This window comes from Ixodes scapularis, unplaced genomic scaffold (genome assembly GCF_016920785.2).
Source record: "Ixodes scapularis isolate PalLabHiFi unplaced genomic scaffold, ASM1692078v2 PGA_scaffold10__122_contigs__length_95168666, whole genome shotgun sequence".
Taxonomy (NCBI): domain Eukaryota; kingdom Metazoa; phylum Arthropoda; class Arachnida; order Ixodida; family Ixodidae; genus Ixodes; species Ixodes scapularis.
Genome location: NW_024609836.1, coordinates 59,520,194 through 59,538,791, shown reverse-complemented (window position 1 = coordinate 59,538,791; position 18,598 = coordinate 59,520,194). Strand labels below are relative to the sequence as shown.

At 46.8% G+C, this 18,598-nt stretch overlaps 1 protein-coding gene across 2 annotated transcripts in view; it reads right to left on the bottom strand.

The window, feature by feature from the left end:
- The window catches only part of LOC8052256 (PHD finger protein 7), a 35,069-nt gene that overhangs the window by 7,071 nt on the left and 9,400 nt on the right, over positions 1-18,598 (bottom strand). The window contains exons 5-10 of one of the 2 annotated variants that reach the window (XM_029991667.4): positions 17,732-17,856; positions 17,159-17,318; positions 12,639-12,745; positions 11,690-11,806; positions 10,048-10,184; positions 1,754-3,997 (exon numbers count right to left, since the gene is read on the bottom strand). In XM_029991667.4, coding sequence (XP_029847527.2) covers positions 3,123-3,997; positions 10,048-10,184; positions 11,690-11,806; positions 12,639-12,745; positions 17,159-17,318; positions 17,732-17,856 — 1,521 coding nt within the window. In that variant the 3' untranslated portion in view covers positions 1,754-3,122. Of the gene's footprint in view, positions 1-1,753; positions 3,998-10,047; positions 10,185-11,689; positions 11,807-12,638; positions 12,746-17,158; positions 17,319-17,731; positions 17,857-18,598 lie in introns of those variants that run through there. The other variant, XM_029991668.3, reaches the window with a different exon arrangement.

Below are 18,598 nucleotides of genomic sequence, written 5' to 3'. Positions count from 1 at the left end.
CATTTTTTTTTCTTTATTTGTTTTGCGGAGTTGTTTCCGCCATTGTGCACGCTATGCACGCAGCTCATAGCTCACCGAGTTTTTTGTGTCGATTGCCTCCGCGTTCACAAGAAGATACCTTCCAACAGAAATTTTTACACTGCCAAGCTCCTAAGTGTTGGATCATTGTGTAGGTTGCCTGCCTACCAGGATCCAGTAATTTGCAGTATGCAGACCAGGTCTGCCAGCACTGCTTTGGGCGCCTGAAGGCACTCCTATTCTCATCTGCCGGCACACCTGATAAAATCAACGAGACATTTCTTCAGGAAGAAGAAGCAGACAATCACGTTGACGTCAGTTCCGGTATAGAAGGGAAAAGCAGTAGTGAACTTGATAGTAAGTGCGACAGGGGCTGAAGTATAATTATCACATGAAGGGTAATTAAGGAATTGTACATCACATTGTTCATGGGGGATCTGAAGTCTGGTCGGGGTTGACACTCCCGAGGTTTTGATGCCAGGTAGTTTGGCGCGTTGGGGCTCGGTAGTGAACGAGACGAGACGGCTTAAACTGTCTGGCTTGAAATAGCGGACGGGCAGTCTTGGAGGCCTGCTGACCAGGCCGGTAGCTGTTGTTGCAGGTCAGTTTTTCGACCAACAGGTCTTGAACGCATTGTTCTGTTGCCTTCCTTCTCTTCTTTCTCCACTACAGGCCACTTGCACCTGTGGTGGACTAACTTCAGGCTGTATAAAAATACACACACAATTTTTGTTTTTCAACATTTTTTTTTTCTTTTGTTTTTCTTGGTGAAGTGCGAAATTATTAGATGGTTCTTTGCAGAAAAAAGGTTACATTGTGCAGATACCTGCGTCTCAAATGATAAAGGAATGAGTGAAATGAAGTGAACGAAAAAATTCAAGCAGTTATTAAAGAAAGTAAAAGACAAAAACAAATCATTGATCCTTTTAAAGTGTGATGATTTGGCATCTAACCAGATTAAACCTTTTCTCGATAACCCAGCGATCACCTTGGCACGCGCACTACGTGAGCCGTCAATGACAGCGGGCACTAAAATAATTCGGGTTTGTGTATATTTATACAGCATGCACCGTATTTACTCACACAATGAACGCACTCGCGTAATAAACGCACCCCCCAAGTCGGCCCTCAAAATTTCGACTTTTTTTTCACTCGCGTAATAAACGCACCCTCAACTCACCCCCAACTCGGACGTCAAAATTTTGACCGCTTCCCCCTACACGTGCGAAATGAACGCACTTTTCTATCCTGGTGCAGCGAGGTCGCGAATGCATGGGCAGCGTGGGCGAACAAAACGCCTTGCAAAAGGCGTTAATAAAATTCGCAAAGATCTAACGGAAGCAAAAAAAAAAAAAAAAACGTGGAGAGTAGCTTTTTCTTTTTTTTTTTTGCACAGCGCAGTCTGGACTTTGGGTTCGCGCACCGCCGCGCGCAAGAAGGTAAGAAGGAGAAGCGCTCTAAGCGAACGAAACAGCTTGCAAAAAGCGGCAAAAAGAAAAAGAAAAAAAAAAACAAACACGGAACTAAGAGAAAACAAAAAAAAAGAGGAGCTTTTTTTTTTTTTTTTTGCACAACGCAGTTTGGTTACTGGGGGTCGCGCGCCGCGCGCAAAGAAATAAGGAAGAGGAGCGGAGAAGCCCTCAAAGCAAACGAAACAACTTGCGAAAGGCAACAAAAAAGAAAGAAAAAAAAAACCCCTCGGAACTGAGAAAAAAAAAAAAAAAAAAAGAGGAGCTTTTTTTTTTTTTTCTTTTTTACAGCGCAGTTTGGTTAGGGGGGGGGGGGGGGGTCGTGCGTCGCGCACCATGTGCTAGGAGATAAGAAAGATAAGCGGAGAGCCCTCGCCTAAGCAAACAAAACTGCTTGCGAAAGGCGGCAAAAAAAAAAACAAAAAACAAGGAACTAAGAAAAAAAACAAAACAAAGGAGTTTCTTTTTTTTTTTGCACAGCTTAGTTTGGTTCCGGGTTGGGCGGCGCGAGCGCAAAAAGAAAAGAAGTTCCATCGATTTTTCAGGATAAAAGGTTCCTTCATTATGCGAGTAAATACGTACGCAAAAATTTTACTTCGCGTAATGAACGCCCCCCCCCCCCCCCTCAACTTTGCATCGATTTTTCGGGAAAAAAAGTGCGTTCATTCTGCGAGTAAATACAGTAGTTGGTCAGCCATTTCAAAGTTGCGACGAGTCACTCGCTGTAGATGAGCAATTTAGCCAGTGCAGTACAACCGCTAGCCTGGGGTCTTTAACATGCATCGCGCAGTAGTGATACACAACCGCACGCCGGTACGATCCTCATCCAGATCGAAACGGGCTTGAGCCCAGGATCCTGGGTTCTGCAGCGCGGGCTTTCGCTCCACGTGCTCCCAGCTGGTGTGCACTAGACCACTCGGCCACCAAGCCCCCCTACAGCAGGCAGTCACAGCTTGCACGCTATGTAAGCTGCTGCAAACACATTGATGAACTCTCCTTGTTTCTGCACGCAGCCTGGTTTGGCGGTAATCGTTACATAAAGCTCCGTGAAACACTGGACCCACCGATAACTCACAGAAATGTAAACAAGTCAAAGACTCCAGCCGGTGACAAGACTAAAAACTATGAGGTGAACTTTTCACGAGTGCTTGGTTTTACTTCACAGCTTGCATTGATGTCTCACCAGCCACCCTCCGCCAGCTTCCCGTTGAGCATGGACTATCGCAGACGACACGAGCTAAAACAGTCCTTCGTGCTTCTTTGACGTACCTGCCGATTTGCGAGGGCTGTGGTCTCAACTTGGAATGGAATACAAAGTTGATCTTCCATACTTTCGAGTAGCTGACAAATAGAGATAATAAAGCTTCTGGGCAGCAGAAGATGTCCGGACTGTGTGTTTCAGCACATAGGGGAGTACCTTCTGCAGCCCACATTTTTGCGCAGCACACATTGCACACCACATAATACATCGGCAAAAAGAATCAGCAACAAGCACCGGCACAATGCAATAGCATTGCACACACAAAAGCCACATACAAAATCTTGGCGAAGATCGACTTCAATGAGCGGTAACTCAACGACGTTCTCCAGCTGCACCGTGCCAGTTTTTAAACTAAACCTCAAAGGTTGTAGCACTCAGGGCAGGCAGTCAGGGCAGGCGCACAACAAGTCGCTGTCTTCACTGTCATCGCTGTCGTCCAGAACAATGAACTGCGGCGGCGACCGCTTTGGATACCAGGCAATGATCTCAACGTCCGAATCGTCGTCGCCGCCTTTTTGGGATTGCGGAGACGAGCCGGCGGCACCTGCGGCCTCTCCAGAGGACGACAAGGAACCGCTCAGAGGCGGAATCCAAGGGCGTGGGGAACCGCTCAGAGGCAGAATCTCGGAGCACGGGGAACTGCTCGGAGGCGTAATCTTCGGGCATGGAGAACCGCTCAGACATGGAATTTTGGAGCATGGGGAACCGCTCAGGGGCAGAATCTTGGAGCACGGGGAACTGCTCGGAGGTGTAATCTTCGGGCATGGAGAACCGCTCGGACGTGGAATTTCAGGGCATGGGGAACCGCTCAGAGGCAGAATCTTGGAGCACGGGGAACTGCTTGGAGGCGTAATCTTCGGGCATGGAGAACCGCTCGGACGTGGAATTTCAGGGCATGGGGAACCGCTCAGAGGCAGAATCTTGGAGCACAGGGAACTGCTCGGAGGCGTAATCTTCGGACATGGAGAACCGCTCGGACGTGGAATTTCAGGGCATGGGGAACCGCTCAGAGGCAGAATCTTGGGGCACGGAGAACTGCTTGGAGGCACAATCATGGAGCACGGGGAACTGCTCAGAGGCGAAATCCCGGAGCAGGGGGTGGCAGCGGCCGGCAACACTTCCGTCTTCTCAGGGACGGGCGGCTCGGTTTCCTTCGCCTTTGTAATTGGGGGTTCCGAGGACGTCGACGCTGTGGCCCCTTTCCTTTTGAGTGGGCTGCTGGGTGGTATCACAGCCTCCATGCCTGGTCCTATAAGGATTGAGACGCGTTTTAAGGATTGACGTCGGCGCTTCTCCGCATATTACTCGGACACAGCCGCGACGGATGCTAAACCTTACCGCTTAGGTTACTGACCTGAATGGCCACTTTCTCCCATACTATACTCCACTTCACTTTACGACAGACCGTAGCAGACGCCACGAGCCGTCGCAATCCAGCCCTGTAAATGCCTCGCGTGACTACATGTCTCGCACTTGCCTCTGCTTCGCCCAAAGATTGTGTGACGCTCGTGCGGTACGGGATTGGCTACAATGGCTTCCAGCGTCCTCTGCTTACTGTGGTAAAGTCAAACGAAGTGTAGTCTTCTTATAGCAGCTATTAAATATAGATGGCTACCAAAAAATGTGTCATGTTCATACAACGGCAACCTAGAGAGGGTAGGCTTCCAGTTAGGCCAAAGAGCTATCTGCATAGAAACACTGAATGTCGCGTGCAATATTTTGAACAATAAATGTTGCGAACGGAAAGTGAGGTCTTAGATGCGTAGGGGAGTTTTCGAGTGACTGCAAAACGGCTAAAGCCCGCTGACCTTTGTCGTGCACGGTTGCTTGTAATTAGGCAACTTTCTCCAAGTGCATTTCATTCAAGCAAGAATGAGGAAAAGCTTGCATTCTTTACTTAATCTACTTTGGGCATCAAACAGCCGTTTCTCCGCCACTTATGTCCAGGAGAGTGCAATCACAAGAGCTTTCCATTACATGTTATCAGCATGAAAATCCAAATACCGACGTTAACTGCATCATCAAAATTCAACTCCGAAGAGGAGATTTCATGATGACGAATCACAATCACTTTTTGCTGAACACGAACTAACACTGCTAGTGACAAAGCCTTTGAGATAAACAAAATTAATTGGCGCGCAAAGACAAGCAAAGAAATGTCTTGCTAAGACTCCAATTCCTGCTGTTGTCGGTAACGTGCCTACAGAGGGTATCGACCAAAAATTGGACGCCAGATGCTCAGTATCTTACAGCACTCAAATAAAGGTCTGTCTACATAAGCCATAAACCCCCCCCCCCGAGTGAAGAAAATATTTAGACTGCAGATCACGTAATGCAGTCGACTCTCGGTAATTTGCAGTTCACGGTCACAGCAAAGCACTTCGCTGCCCAACATTTTGTCTCGTTTTGATGCTTTGACTTGCGCCGCCACAATGCACATACTCTGCACATCATCATTTAGTCAACGAGGGAAATGCACTACAAATACACAGTTTTCGTGTTGGCGAATCATACGGCATTTTGACACTGATACAGGCGATAGCGTGGCATGACTAAATATATGTTTACTGACGTATAGAATGCAATGAAGATGGTGCGAAATGAGAGAACTTCCACGATACATGGATATGCAAGAAAATATCTTTGTATTAATTCAACATACCACACAGAATTCCTGGGACTGTGCCCAGTTTCGAGGTAGTAAAGGAAAATTTTTATAAGGTCACTTTGAATCACCGAGAGACAAACAACGCAAATTCTACTCAGCTCCACGACAGCCCAGATTCAAGTGTCAACAAGGGCATGACAAAACAAAAGTAGGCTATCAGAGGGATAAAACAAAAGACTACTGCACCTTGTTCGGTTGCTGCGTTCCTTCCTCTTGAACAACATTTGCTTTTGCTTGACGGGAGTCGCATTCATTAAAGAGAGAAAGACACCCCCTCGAGGAAGGCACGGATCTGGCACCACAAGTTTTGCAGTCGTGCCATGTTGCAATCCCTCCAGGTTAAAAGAAAAAAAAAAAGCTCAACCTTGTGCAAGAGGAGGAGCAGAGCATTTGTCGAGAATGTCATGAGTGTTGCAGAATGTGAACGTCAAGCGAGAAAACTGAGCACGATTATATCGCTTACGCCCAAACAGGAGCAAGCATTGCTCCCTCTGCTCCCGCATAAAGCCGACGTCGCGGAGCAGACGCATTCTCGAGAGTGGAGGAACTTGGGTACGGACGCGTAACTACCATATATTCAAACCCGTTACCAGCTACTTGTGAACTTGGCAAAATCAACCAGATATGGTTGCCACGCCAAAAAACTTCGAAAAGACGTCCTTTCACGACGGCCGTCTGCTTGTGCTGCTTGGTTTTTGTATGCAACGTAGCTTTACGGGCTTGTTCATCGAGATAAACAAGCCCGTAAACCTCCCCCCCCCCCCCGCCCCTTTCCGCATTTCCCCAGGAAAAAAAGAAGGGATATCAGACAGAATAAAGTATGGCTCGCGGTTTGGCAGCCTTGTACCCCATACGTACTGTTGTACAGCCTTGTGCACTCATACGTACGGTCAGACTCTAAACAAAATTTAAATTTGCCCCCCCCCCCCCCCCCCGCAGCTCTTACAAGTTTCGCGGTTTCGTTTGCGGCTCTTAGGCCGGGTCAGCCTGGCCACCCCTGGTCTAGATGGTGCTATTTCACTATGTATTTATGCGACTCTAAGCACCCCCCCCCCCCCAGTTGTCCAGTCAGAACGGTAAAAAAAAAAAAGAGTATGCACGCGAATGTAAGCACCTCTTTTAGAGCGCGATTCGAAATCGGAGCACGGCGTGCCACTGTTCCTCAGCGGAAGGAGAGACCGCGATCGCCGAGCTGCTGGCAACGTTGATCACTGAAAATAAGTTTCAACGTCACTGGATAGATGGCGACACATGAATTGCGTGCTCGTGCAGACGCGAGCCGCACGAGCAGGCAAGTTTGTGCGCTTGTTCTTTCTTCTTCTCGAGGAGCGTCGATTGCGTTGGCGTCGCGGAGCTATTTTGTGGTTAAGTCCTTCAAAAAGTGTTTTATAATGAACAGTCTGGACGGATCTGAGGACGACCTCTTGTGAGACACAGAGGGCGACAAAAGCAGCAGCAGCTCGGACAGATGCACGGAGGACTCGTCATCGAGTGAAAGTGATTGAGTGAAGTGTGCTGCATGGCGTGCTGTGAGCTATGTCGGCAAGTAGAGTGACAACCCCCCGTATTTGTTGTATCTTCCGTGTTCTATTTTACCTTTTATTTTACTTAAAATAAAGTAACATTTCTTTGCTGAAATTTTGTAACATTTAATGTCCGAATCTAAGCACACGCCACTCGTGAAGCCTCGCCGATTTGAAAAAAAAAAAGGGGTGCTTAGAATCGAGTAAATACGATATGTTGCTGTGTAGAAAGCCTGTATGCATCAACATACTGTAAAATTCCATAAGAATGCCCACCCAAAATGAAGAGATTAATGGTGGCAATCTTTGGGAATGCCACAGCAAAATTCTATAAGAATTAATTATGAACACTGGGATACCCGCTACAAACCATGTGATACAAGAAATGATACAGGAAATCACGGAAACGACAAATTCGCGCTTCACGATGCGATAAACACACGAGAGTTCGCTACAAACTCTTATGTCACGGGGAAGGACCTAGAACTTAGTCCGCCTTAACTGGCGACTTGTCTCCCAGCTGTAGATCAGCAATTTAGCCAGTGCAGCAGTGCAGTACAACCTCTAGCCAGGGGTCTTTAATGTGCACCATGCAATAGTGATACTCAAACACATGCCGGTATGATGCTCATCCAGATCGAAACAGGCAGGGGTGTGAGACTTTATTTTACTTCATTAAACAAATATTTTCATGGTAGAGGCATTCGTTGTAAAGGCGTTTGACTGTACAAGTCTACGGGAAAAGACGTGCAGTAATTCAAAGTTTTTCCTCTGTGTCTGGTTAAGGGGGAGACACTGGCTAGAGATTTAACTTCTGAACAACTGAAGTGATTGGAATTAAATTTGCAGGGGAGATTTAACAAAAGATGTACATGTATTGTGCCAATTTTCAGCTCTCTACAACAATTTTACATATCTCCATGAGAAGATATGTCACTCTTTGTTAAGAAATCTATGATACGCAAATGAACCTATTAAGCAACATTTTGACTGCAAGAATATAAAGTGGGGGATGTGGGACTTTGGGCTATCTAATTTTTACAACTCAAATGTAAATATATAAAAACGAGTCATTACCTCAAAGTAAGAGATTCATGTCTGTCATATGTCAATTTTTGAAAACATAGTTTCTTTCTCAATGAGGACTTCATCTAACAACAAAATAAAGTTGATAGCCCAATTCCAGAGTAAATTTCAGTTCAGAAACATCTTGATTGTGATATCAGAATACTTTTACCTTCGAACAAAAGATTCCATTGTACAGAGAAAAATGCATTCGAACATTGAACTCCTTTGAGTACCTAAGTGCCTCACAATGTGTTGAAAATATTTTAGGTCAACGAAACTATTTGGTGTATGGTTATCAAATTCCGTGTAAGGGTGTATAATTTCTAAAACCAAAAAACTCAAATTAAAAAAAAATAAAATAAAACAAAATGTGAAATTTATGCTTATGTCCCCCCTTAAAGCAAAAGATATTTTTGTTAAGGTGTCTAGCAAATTATTATTTCGAAATTCCCCGACTTTTCCAGGTTTTCCCTGACAAATTCAGGTGAAATTCCCTCACCACTGTAGAGGCGGTTAAAGTATTAAAGACCATTACAACACAAGGCATTGAGCATTGAGCACTGTGAGGATCATTTTGCACGGGCTTAATCCAACTTGCATACTCCAAAATATTCGGGTTCGTCCAGTCTGGATTACATGAGCCCTTTCTTGCCGCTGACATTGTCAGTGAAGAGGCCACTTCCAGAAACACGATGAAAACACGACGCTCAACCACACACGCCTTGTTAATAACCGAATAGCAGCATGGCCGCCAAATGGACACTTTCGGATACTTTCGGCTTGGATTGGATTGGGGTCTGCGGCTTTCGTATTCCTATTTGTTGCTAAATCTAGTAGCTGTAGCTGGATTTAGCCTAGTGCTGTGCCCTCAATCCAATCCAATCCAGGGCTTGACTGGGTTTGTCTGCTGTTCCCTTTGCATCGGGTAGCACACTCTACATCGGGTGAACAGAGCCTGGGCTCCGTTCTTAGCAGAATTTATTGCCTATTTTTCTGCCCCCAAGTCCTCAAGTCTTCACTCAAGGCACTCAATGGCGTTTCAGGCTCATTTTCCCTGACTGGGCTCGCTTTTTGACAATATCCCTGACAATTCCCGGTTGCTAGACACCCTGTTTTGGGCGCTCGAGAGTTTGAGTAATTCTAGGAGCATGAAAGAGCCTTTCGATTATGCTGACCAAGATTAAACTGCAGCAACGCACACTTTATCTCTTGCATGTACTGTTTGAACAGTTTGAAAAAAGAGGCCGCATCTCCACGTGGTGAATAATGTTCATTGGGGCGAAGCTCTGGTGGTGCTGATGACACTGATTTTATTGTTCATAGGTAGTGCTGATGGTGCTAATTTTTTTTTTGTTGCTCATAGGTAGTGCTGAGTTCCGGGTTGAATTTCAACTTCATTATTACTGCTTTATGGTCGGTGAAATACAGAGCCAGTGGTTCTTCTAGCGGATCAGCTTGGATCCGCTAGAAGCCGTGGGAACGCATCGTCAACGGTCCATGTCAGAAAGAGAATGTGTGGTATAGATCGTGGTTATATATGCAGTTGAGCATTTGACCGCAGCGCCCTCTCGTCTATAAACGTTGAGCCAATGCATGCAAAGTTTAACGCGATTATATACGCATTTGACCGCAGTGCCCTCTCCTGTATAGACGTTGAGCGGCTACATGCAACGTTGGAGTGTAGCGTAGTGGTTAAGACGTCTGCCTCGTAAGCAAGCGGTCCTGAGTTCGAACCCACGTGCGGGCATACCTTTTTGAAAAAATGGGCCGATCCCGGAGGCAGTGCAATCGATGTGAGCACAGACACCGGACGAACAAGGCTAGACCCTAAGGAGCTTCGCCCCTAAAAAGAAAACAAGCGCGCTGCTGCAGGCAAACGGCTAAGCTGCCTAAGCCGCTAAGCCATCATGCGGCTAAACCGAGCCACACACGGCAGAAAGCACGCAGCACGGTGCGGGGTTGAAAAGAGGTCTCGCGGGATTTTCCGGGAAGGTCCGTAGCTGGCCTGTAGGCGTCGACGCGGGGGACGAACGGACTCACTCAGAGAAAGGGTCTTCCGGCACTGCACACAGACCCACGAGTTGGCACGCTGCAAGGCTTCCCTGGAGAGGTTCCCGCAGGCCTTGTGGATCCCCTGCGACCCGCACGTGCTGCAGGTGATCACCTCCCAGTCCCCACTGCAGACGACAAACAGAGCGGCATTCGTAAGTCGGCACACTGGAGCCCAGTCGCTCGCCATCACATCATAAACTCATCAGAGTTCACGAAATCACTCTCCACCGCCATCATGAATTTATCCGAGTCTACAAAGTCTCTCACCATCGCATCGTGAAACCTCCCGAGTTCATGAAGTCACTCACCATTACGTCATGAACTCATCAGAGTACATATCGCTAACCATCGGATCATGAATTCGCCAAAGTTCATGAAATCACTCGCCATCGCATGACCAACCCAGCAGAGTTCGGTCATAACAAAAATTTAAAATCGTGGTCGGTATGAATAATCAAGTTTGGCAGACCATAAGCGCAGTCCGCAGTCTGCCTCTGTGACATGTTGCTTCACCACTTTCACTCGTTTGCAAGTGGTGGTTTTCATAAAAAGTGCTTCAATCAGGCTCACGTCCTTCCTGAACCACTCATTTTTTTCCCAAACGAATGATCAGGCACCCCTGAATGAACGAAAACACTGGGATTATCTCCTTCCAATTAACTATCTGCTTAGGGTAGTCTGGCTTACCAGAAATCCTGCTGCAATCAGGTCACACACCCACAACATTTTGGAGAGGAGAAAAAGTGTGAGAAAGAAGGGAGAGGGATTTTCAGTCAGGCTGGAAATGCTCGCTCCGACACGACGGAGATGCAGATCGAACGCCTTACCTTAGATAGTACCTCGACCGTAGAAGCAACAGAATGCACCCGAGTTGTGAGCATGCAGAGCAGAATATCTCGGAACGATAGACAGCTTGCACTCAAACTTCTGTTGACGGGGCAACAAAGTTTTTTTTTTCCCCAATCTCCAAAACTTGATTTACAGTGGAGGAAACAGCACATGTTTTGCTCGCCTCTCTACGGAGGTGACTAACAGCTACGGGAGAAGTAGCTGCGGTGAAGCGGGAAAGGAAAATATCCGCACCTCTTCACCACGGCGAGCAAAGTGACGGTGACAACACTTATGGCATGTGGTAACACCCACTTTTCTGCATATATCTGCAGCTACTTGCTACCATAAAATACGGGGGAGCACCCACCCCACTTTCACTAAAAACAGTGTTAATCTAGACGCGGGCCCTAGACTGGTCAAATCCGGCGACTAAGGTATAATTTGGGAAATGTTAATAGCGGGTGCTTGAATGAAGTGGGCACTTTCACAGTATTTTACGGCATGTCACACGCAACAAAGTCTTGCGGTCACTGAAATGCACAAGAACGGGAACATACTGCTGCAGACTAAATCGAGACGGGTTCCGTTACGAGTGGTTCATGCACGAAAACCGGGTTCTACGGCAAGGAATACGTAGCAGTGCCCCTGCCAACTGTAGATCACGTAGAAGACACCGACACCCAGCGTGTGTTGTGCCTATTACCATGGGGCGGCACGTGTGCAAAGTGCACATGGCATAGAGTTCTCTATGCTGTCACCGTAAAAAAAAGCTGGAGAAACGAGGGCAGGGCGGGGCTACCTTTCCTCTGACGACGCCTCCCGTCCCATGGGGCAGCGGCACCGCTCAGCGTCACACCTTTGGTACCGGTAGAGCAGGTCTTGGTACGCCCCCTGCTCCCTCTCCCACGACGCATCCCTGCGTGGCACATATTCAACTGCTGGTTATTCCGTCGTGCGAGACGGTATTCGTAAAAACAGGGAAGACATACATCCAAGCGCCGAGAAAACATTTGTAACGAAGCAAACGCAATTCCAAGCGCCGAGTGCGTCGACAATTTTGTCTGCTCGGTTCCGTGGCAGTCTGAAGAGAGAATCCACGTCGACGAGGGGTTCGAAAAAGCTTCGTCGAGCGTTGGGAAGAGTGCCGTTTAGGCTCCCGGACATTTGGTGTCGCATAGTCCCGTTCGAGCACAGATGGCACTTTTGTGAAACCAATAGTCTTCCTCCCCTCCCTCTGTCAATCAAAATGAGTGGCTCCTCGCATGCCCTGGGAGGACATGACAGGCTGCAGGTAGCTACCGCAGCTGATTATGAATGTCATCAATAAAGGCTGACCAACTTGTGTGAGCCAGCCTGAACGCTTTGCAGTTTCCGCATTCTTCACTTTGCCATTTCCACTCCAATATATAAGAGACGTCAAGTGTCGCTTCTGCCTTCTCAACACAGTTCTTCCAGAATCAAAATATCCAGCAAGATTTCTGGACTCTTTTTCTTTTTGTCCTTTCTAAGGTTTTACGAATTTTAGAACCCCAAAGCAAAATAGTACTGTAAGCGTACCAGTGACACGAGCACAAAAGAAAGAAAGGAAATGCGGCTACAACTCAAACAATGCGCTATACCTGGAGTAAGCACACTACATGTCCAGGGATTCACAGAGAGAGTCAAACCTTCGAGGTCAAAAGGTCAGCAGGTCCCCGGCAGCTCCACCAAAGCCCGAAAATGAAGACGGGCATGTGGATGTCACTCACTGTTCGGGAATGCAGATGCCGTGGTCTAACATCTCCTTTTGGAAGGCATCGATGTTGTTACAGGTGCAGCACTTGAAAAAGTAGCTTCCGGCACTCGAGGCCTGAGCCTGCAAGCAAACGAGACATTAGGAAGAACCATATGAACTCCAAGGTCATACGCATCATCGAAACAAAAAACTTCGTTCTCTGCGAGTGTGGGAGGAAATATTTGTAGCTTCGCATTAAACTGTTCTGAAGCTAACAGTCCCATAGTCTAGGACTATTTGAACGGAAAACAAGGTATTCCTCAGAAACCTGATTCACTCTCCGCCTCACCTGTCCACGAAAAAATCACCCATTTTCCAACCTATCGTTGCAAAGTCGCAAAGCTGAATGTATCGTGTGTTGCTTCACGGCAATGTTGCACAGACAAACCCAGTATACATTTCATGTCTCAACAGCATGAACACTGTTGTGCGTAGCATCTTTGTAAAAAAGCCAGAATGTTTTGCGACTTTCCGTTTCTTCTGAGCGATAAGCCTGTCAGCTTATCGCTTGTCTTCTGCACATTCTTCCGCCATACACCTTGTAGGCAGAGGCCCGTTCTCAGTGCCGTTCCACTACATTAATGAATTAAGGACTTGCGTTGAGTTATGACGAGGAACTGTAACATCCGTGCCTCGTATAAAACCTGTCAACCCATAGCCTGTTCCGGAAATACTGCAAACTTAATTTTTTTAAAAACCTAGGTTTTGCAAAATTCATGAATTCGAAAAATTTTATAAAAAATGGATTACACGCATATATTTTTCAGCAATAACGAGTATGTGGTGTACCACTTCCAGTCGGCCTCCTTCGCCGTGAGCTCCAACCTGTTTGTGAAGCGGTGGGTCCCCTACCTTAGAGGGCCCTCCTCACTCTCTCCCGGAGGAACCTCCCTCCTTTCCTCCGCTCGGATGCGGCTCACGACCGAGAGGCGAGGAGGTTTCTCCTCATCTTTTTCCGCATTCAAGAACGATACCCGTTCGGTGATCATGAAAGAGATGGAATGTGTTATCGGCAGTGATGTGTTATCGGCGACATTAGCGGCATTGCAAGTAGCTAGAGAGTATATCTTTTGCGACAAAGAACTTGGTTGTCCCCGTATGGTCTGATCACTTTCGTCCACAGCTGCTTGAGCCAGTGCTGGAGCAGACGTTGGTTCTTATCGTCTTTCTGAGTTACAACATGTATGTGAAACTAAATGTCTGAAATGAATTTCCAATAACATTTTAAACTGCATTTTTGGGTTATGGTTCAGTCATTTGGGCATCTTAAGGGTTGAAGGGCTCAGTGGGTCTGGAAGACTGAAGGGTCAGACGGTCTGAAGGGGCTTGAATGTCTGATGGACTGAGGGTTTTGATGAGCTGAAGGGGTTTGAAACACTGAGAGGGACGCAAAACACATCAGGGCTAAGTGTTATTTTCATTAGGGTAGCTTGGCATGCAGCATACAGAACATGAAAGTCAGTGACTGAAGGATGTTATCACTTGAGCCGTGTTCCAAGCTTAGTCCATCGCTCTCCAGGGTAAAAGATGTGTGCTTTGGTGCTCAAAAATCTACTTGTGTCCGGCGCTGCGATCTGCGTCATTGCGCGATATAACCCGCGGGAGTAAATCAAATCCCCTAGAGTAACATTCAGAAAAAAAGCCACCCCAACGTAGTCGAACACTGCTGGATTCAGGCGTCTTGAACTTCATTACCATGTTTTTTTCTAAATGAAAATTGAATTGGCACCAATTCGTGTACTCACTGTTGCGTGACACAATTTAAGGACACCAGGCTAGCGGTCGTACCGCCACTACCACTCCTGGCACTTTGACATCTACCACCAAGACACCGAGCACTCCTTGTTGCAGGGTGATTTCACGCTGTCCAAACTTCCACACAACAAACTTAACCAAATTATCAAAGCATAAATAGTCAAAGTATAAATAGCTACAATCACCAAATCACTGACATCGGCATCCAATCATTCAGGAAAGAAGCGTTTGCCGACTCTGTAAATTTGGACTTTTCTAAATTAGGCAGCGGCACATCTGTCATTCGAAGGTGGCTCTAGGGCTGCACTCAGCTGCGTTGCTTTCGTAGGACTGGACGCAGCAGCCCTACCATAGCTACAATGGACCCTGGCAGCACAGTAGAATCGGAAACGCACTCAGCACTGCACAATAATGTGCACACAACAGCTGCAGTGCGCAGTGCAGCGAGGACTGAGTGAGGAGCACAACTGACCCGACTGAGCCCCTTTTTACACCTGTCCGGCACAAAGAGGGCCACTGCTTTTGCTTAGACTTTGGAGTTAGGTAGAGTCGCAGATCACGTTTCCCCAATCTCCTGACTGCATAATTTGCTCCAAAATGGAGCAATTTATGACTCTGATCGAGTGAGAACGGGAATCTTGGATTGACGAACATCGACACGTCGGCTGACAGCGTAAAAAAGTTGTGACTGCCCACGAAAATAAATAATTTTTAATATATGCTCTTGTTCGCAGGGGCCCTTTTCAATGAGCCGAGACATAATGAACCGAGACATGTGAAAGATAAGAAACGAGTGCATGCATTGCCCAAACAAAGCTTCAAAGAAAAAAAAAACACTTATTTTGGAGCAGTCAGCGGAGTAGTGCATCCTCAATCAACGGCGCGAGCCAAACGAAAGTAAACGGAAGTATGTACGAGCGTGTGGCAGAGGCGGCGCCAGATCCGCCGTGCCGCTTCCCCCGCCAATGCGCCATACTTTTTGTTTTGGTTCGGTTCAAAAATTTTGTTAATGTGCAACCTCGGGTCTGGATGGCACTATGTGACTGCGTTGCTGCGTACAGGCTTACTTAGCAGTAACGTAGTCACAGGGTGCCGTTTAGACAAAAGGCTGCACACAGCCAATTATTTAGCACAAAACCGAGAATGCACGGTGCGGCGATGGCAGAGGGGTTGTGGCACGGCGACATCACTGCTAACCAGGGCTGCCAACACGGAAAGTCAGAATTTCTCCAGCGAACGCCTGAAATTTTTCTATTTCTGCCAAAATTTCCCTTGCTTGCCAAAATAATTACATAATACTAAATATCTTTGTTTCTTTTTGCATTATTTACATTTTTAAAATGAGGGACATATTATGTAGCCTTTATGCAATGTGTGCATTTCGCAAAAATTAGTTAATCGGACCAAAATTGTGGCCAAGGCAAAATCTGGAGAGGGAAAGTTTTACTGGGAGATTCAAACTGACGAATGAAACCCTATATTTACCTTAGATGTAATGCACGCCATCAGAACATGGTACTGCCTAATAACTTCAATGGCAATTTTTTAATAGTCAGTACAAAACAAAAGGTGTAACACAAGCGAGAGTTCCAAAACTCAAACCCAGGGAACACGACACACAGTAACTACAGTTTCGTGCACGGCACTTCACGAAATATTATTAGTCATGGTAAGTCTGTATCTCCAGACATTGCAGTATTTCTCCGTCTACTCAGGCTTTCTTCCTCGAGAAGGCACAGGGGGGCTCTCAGAAGCTTCCACTTGGCTGATCCCTTCTTCCATAGCTTTCACGGGGGCGATGAAAGCGAATGAAAATTGATTTTGCCGAAAAACGTTCGAGTGCTCCTCAGCTTTTCCAGATGGTTGCACAACAAATTGTCAAATGGTTGGGGGAAATCGCCTAAATGTAGTCAAAGCCGCTAAAGTTAGATTTTATCTCGAAATAAAATCATAATTGACCTAAACCGTTCCAGATATATATGGTGCCCAAAATTTCCCTCAAACTAACAAGATTTCCCTTATTACCCTACACCTAAATATTACCTTAATCTAAGAAATTTCCCTCGAGTTGGCAGCCCTGCTGCCAACCGTCACCGCTGCTGCAGCAATTCTGTTCTCTACGCGCATTGCTTGAACGTGACAATGTATACAAAATCTATTACTTTTACCAAGAAAACTTGTAGTATTGGTCATTTTTGCTTTTGTAGGGTAGTACAATTGCTTCGTTAAACAGAAATATTCGTTAAACAAGAATTCGTTGTAATCGGAGAAACATATGGAACAAATAAATTAGCCGGGTACTTTTTGCTTCGAATATTTGCGTAGTAAACGCATTCGTTATAAAGCTGTTGAATGGCACGTATTGTCGACACTGGGGGCTACAAAACGACGCCACCAAAAAGCCGCAGTCATGCCGCTAATACACTATACAAAAGACAGTTTTCTGAAACTGTTCAATTTCTTCTTTGTATGACGTTCCTGTTGCACTGGTTGTACAAAAACCATCTGCAGACATGTCCGAATCGTGCATACATACGAAACCAACATGCTTCGAACGTGCCCGAGGTGCGTCCACCGACGACTCTGTCGTCGTGTCTACAGCGAACACCGTGTCCTTCGTGTCACAACCGAGCAGCCCGACCGCAGTTTCAGAAGACCGCCGAAACACTGCTCCAGGGTCTTCCAGGTCCCTCCGGGGTACAGTCCCGCCCAAAGATGCGACGTGAAAGACCCCCTCACCTGCAGGCAGGCCCTGTGGAAGGAGTGTTGGCAGCACGGCGTGACAAGGACCTGCGGGGAGGGCTCCGACACCATGTCACAGGCGCAGATCAGGCAGGAGGTACTGCCAGACTCCTTGGGTCGTATCCGCTGATGGGGACGGTGGTACGGACAGTAGGCCCTGGTGGAGGGGTCGGCCGAAAAATTAATTTCCGCATCTCTCGGGTACGGAAATGCCACAGCTATCGTTTCGGTTTAGGTCCGTAATTACAACTGTGGCTGCTGGCGGTAGCTGCCGTGACTCGTGCGCAGTTGCAGACACAACGTGGAAACGCACAATCTGTATTGAGGGTTCCCAAAATTCCTTGCCGCCGTGGCGCCGCACGTATTACATTGGGTCTATTGCTCCTGCACTGCACCAAGCACCGAAATGGTGGCGCCCACGAGATCATTGGAGAATGAAAAGCTAAGCGTTAAGCGCCGCTTAGTGACTTTGGCACACCCTTCTAGGAGAGACGCTCAGTCTGCATACTGGGCAGACCAACGGCTTGCACTTCCTTCATTTGGATGGGCAAGCAGAGTTGACCAACTCACCTGTAGTCTCCGTAAAACTGCAGCAGGCAGTCACTGGCATTGCCGCAGTCCACATGGAACACCTTCTTGCACATTTTTATGCAGCATCCCAGAGTGGCACCCTGCTTCTTGCAGTAGACACACCGCTGCATGAAAGGCGGCCAGAAAGAGATACGCCTCAGTCTCCCATTGAAGCAAATCCATAAATTGTGAAAAAATAAAAAGTCAACCTTTATTGACCCAGATAATTAACTGTCTTTATGAGTGTTCCACAACTTTGAAGAAAGCATCCTGAAGTTCAAGGTTAGTATTTTTTTTTTTTTTCACCGTTGGGAAGATGCGAGGTTTGCGTGCCTTCTTATTATGCGTGCAACGGGATGCTACAAACACCAAAACATCACTCATACAGCGATATCTCGAACGGATGACTGTATTTTTAAAAAAAAGAGGCACATTTGGCAGGAATGTTGACATCATGTTTCTCCGAGAAGGAGAGGGAACGGCCTCGTGTCTTCTCCACTTGCAGCCTTGAGGGAGCGAAGTGAAGAGAGGAGGAAACTAGGTATCTTGACGTCACGCGCCTCGTCGGCCTGGTTCAATCTCGACTTCTTTTTCCAAAAATACGGCCGTCCATTTGAGATATTACCTTACTAGTAGTGTTGCAGGGATTGTAGAGTCCCGCCTACATCTCCAGCATTGTTTTTTTTTTAATCCAAATTTCGGTTCACCATCCCTTTAAGGATTCGAAGCACTTGGAAGCCTATACTGGTCTACCCGAGTCGAGAGCTTTAAGAAAAAAAGGACTTCATCTCAAAAGTCATAAGTCGAGAAACGTTATGGAGTTCACATTTTGCAGGCTTCCAGCATTGTTGAAAGCACTGCACAGAT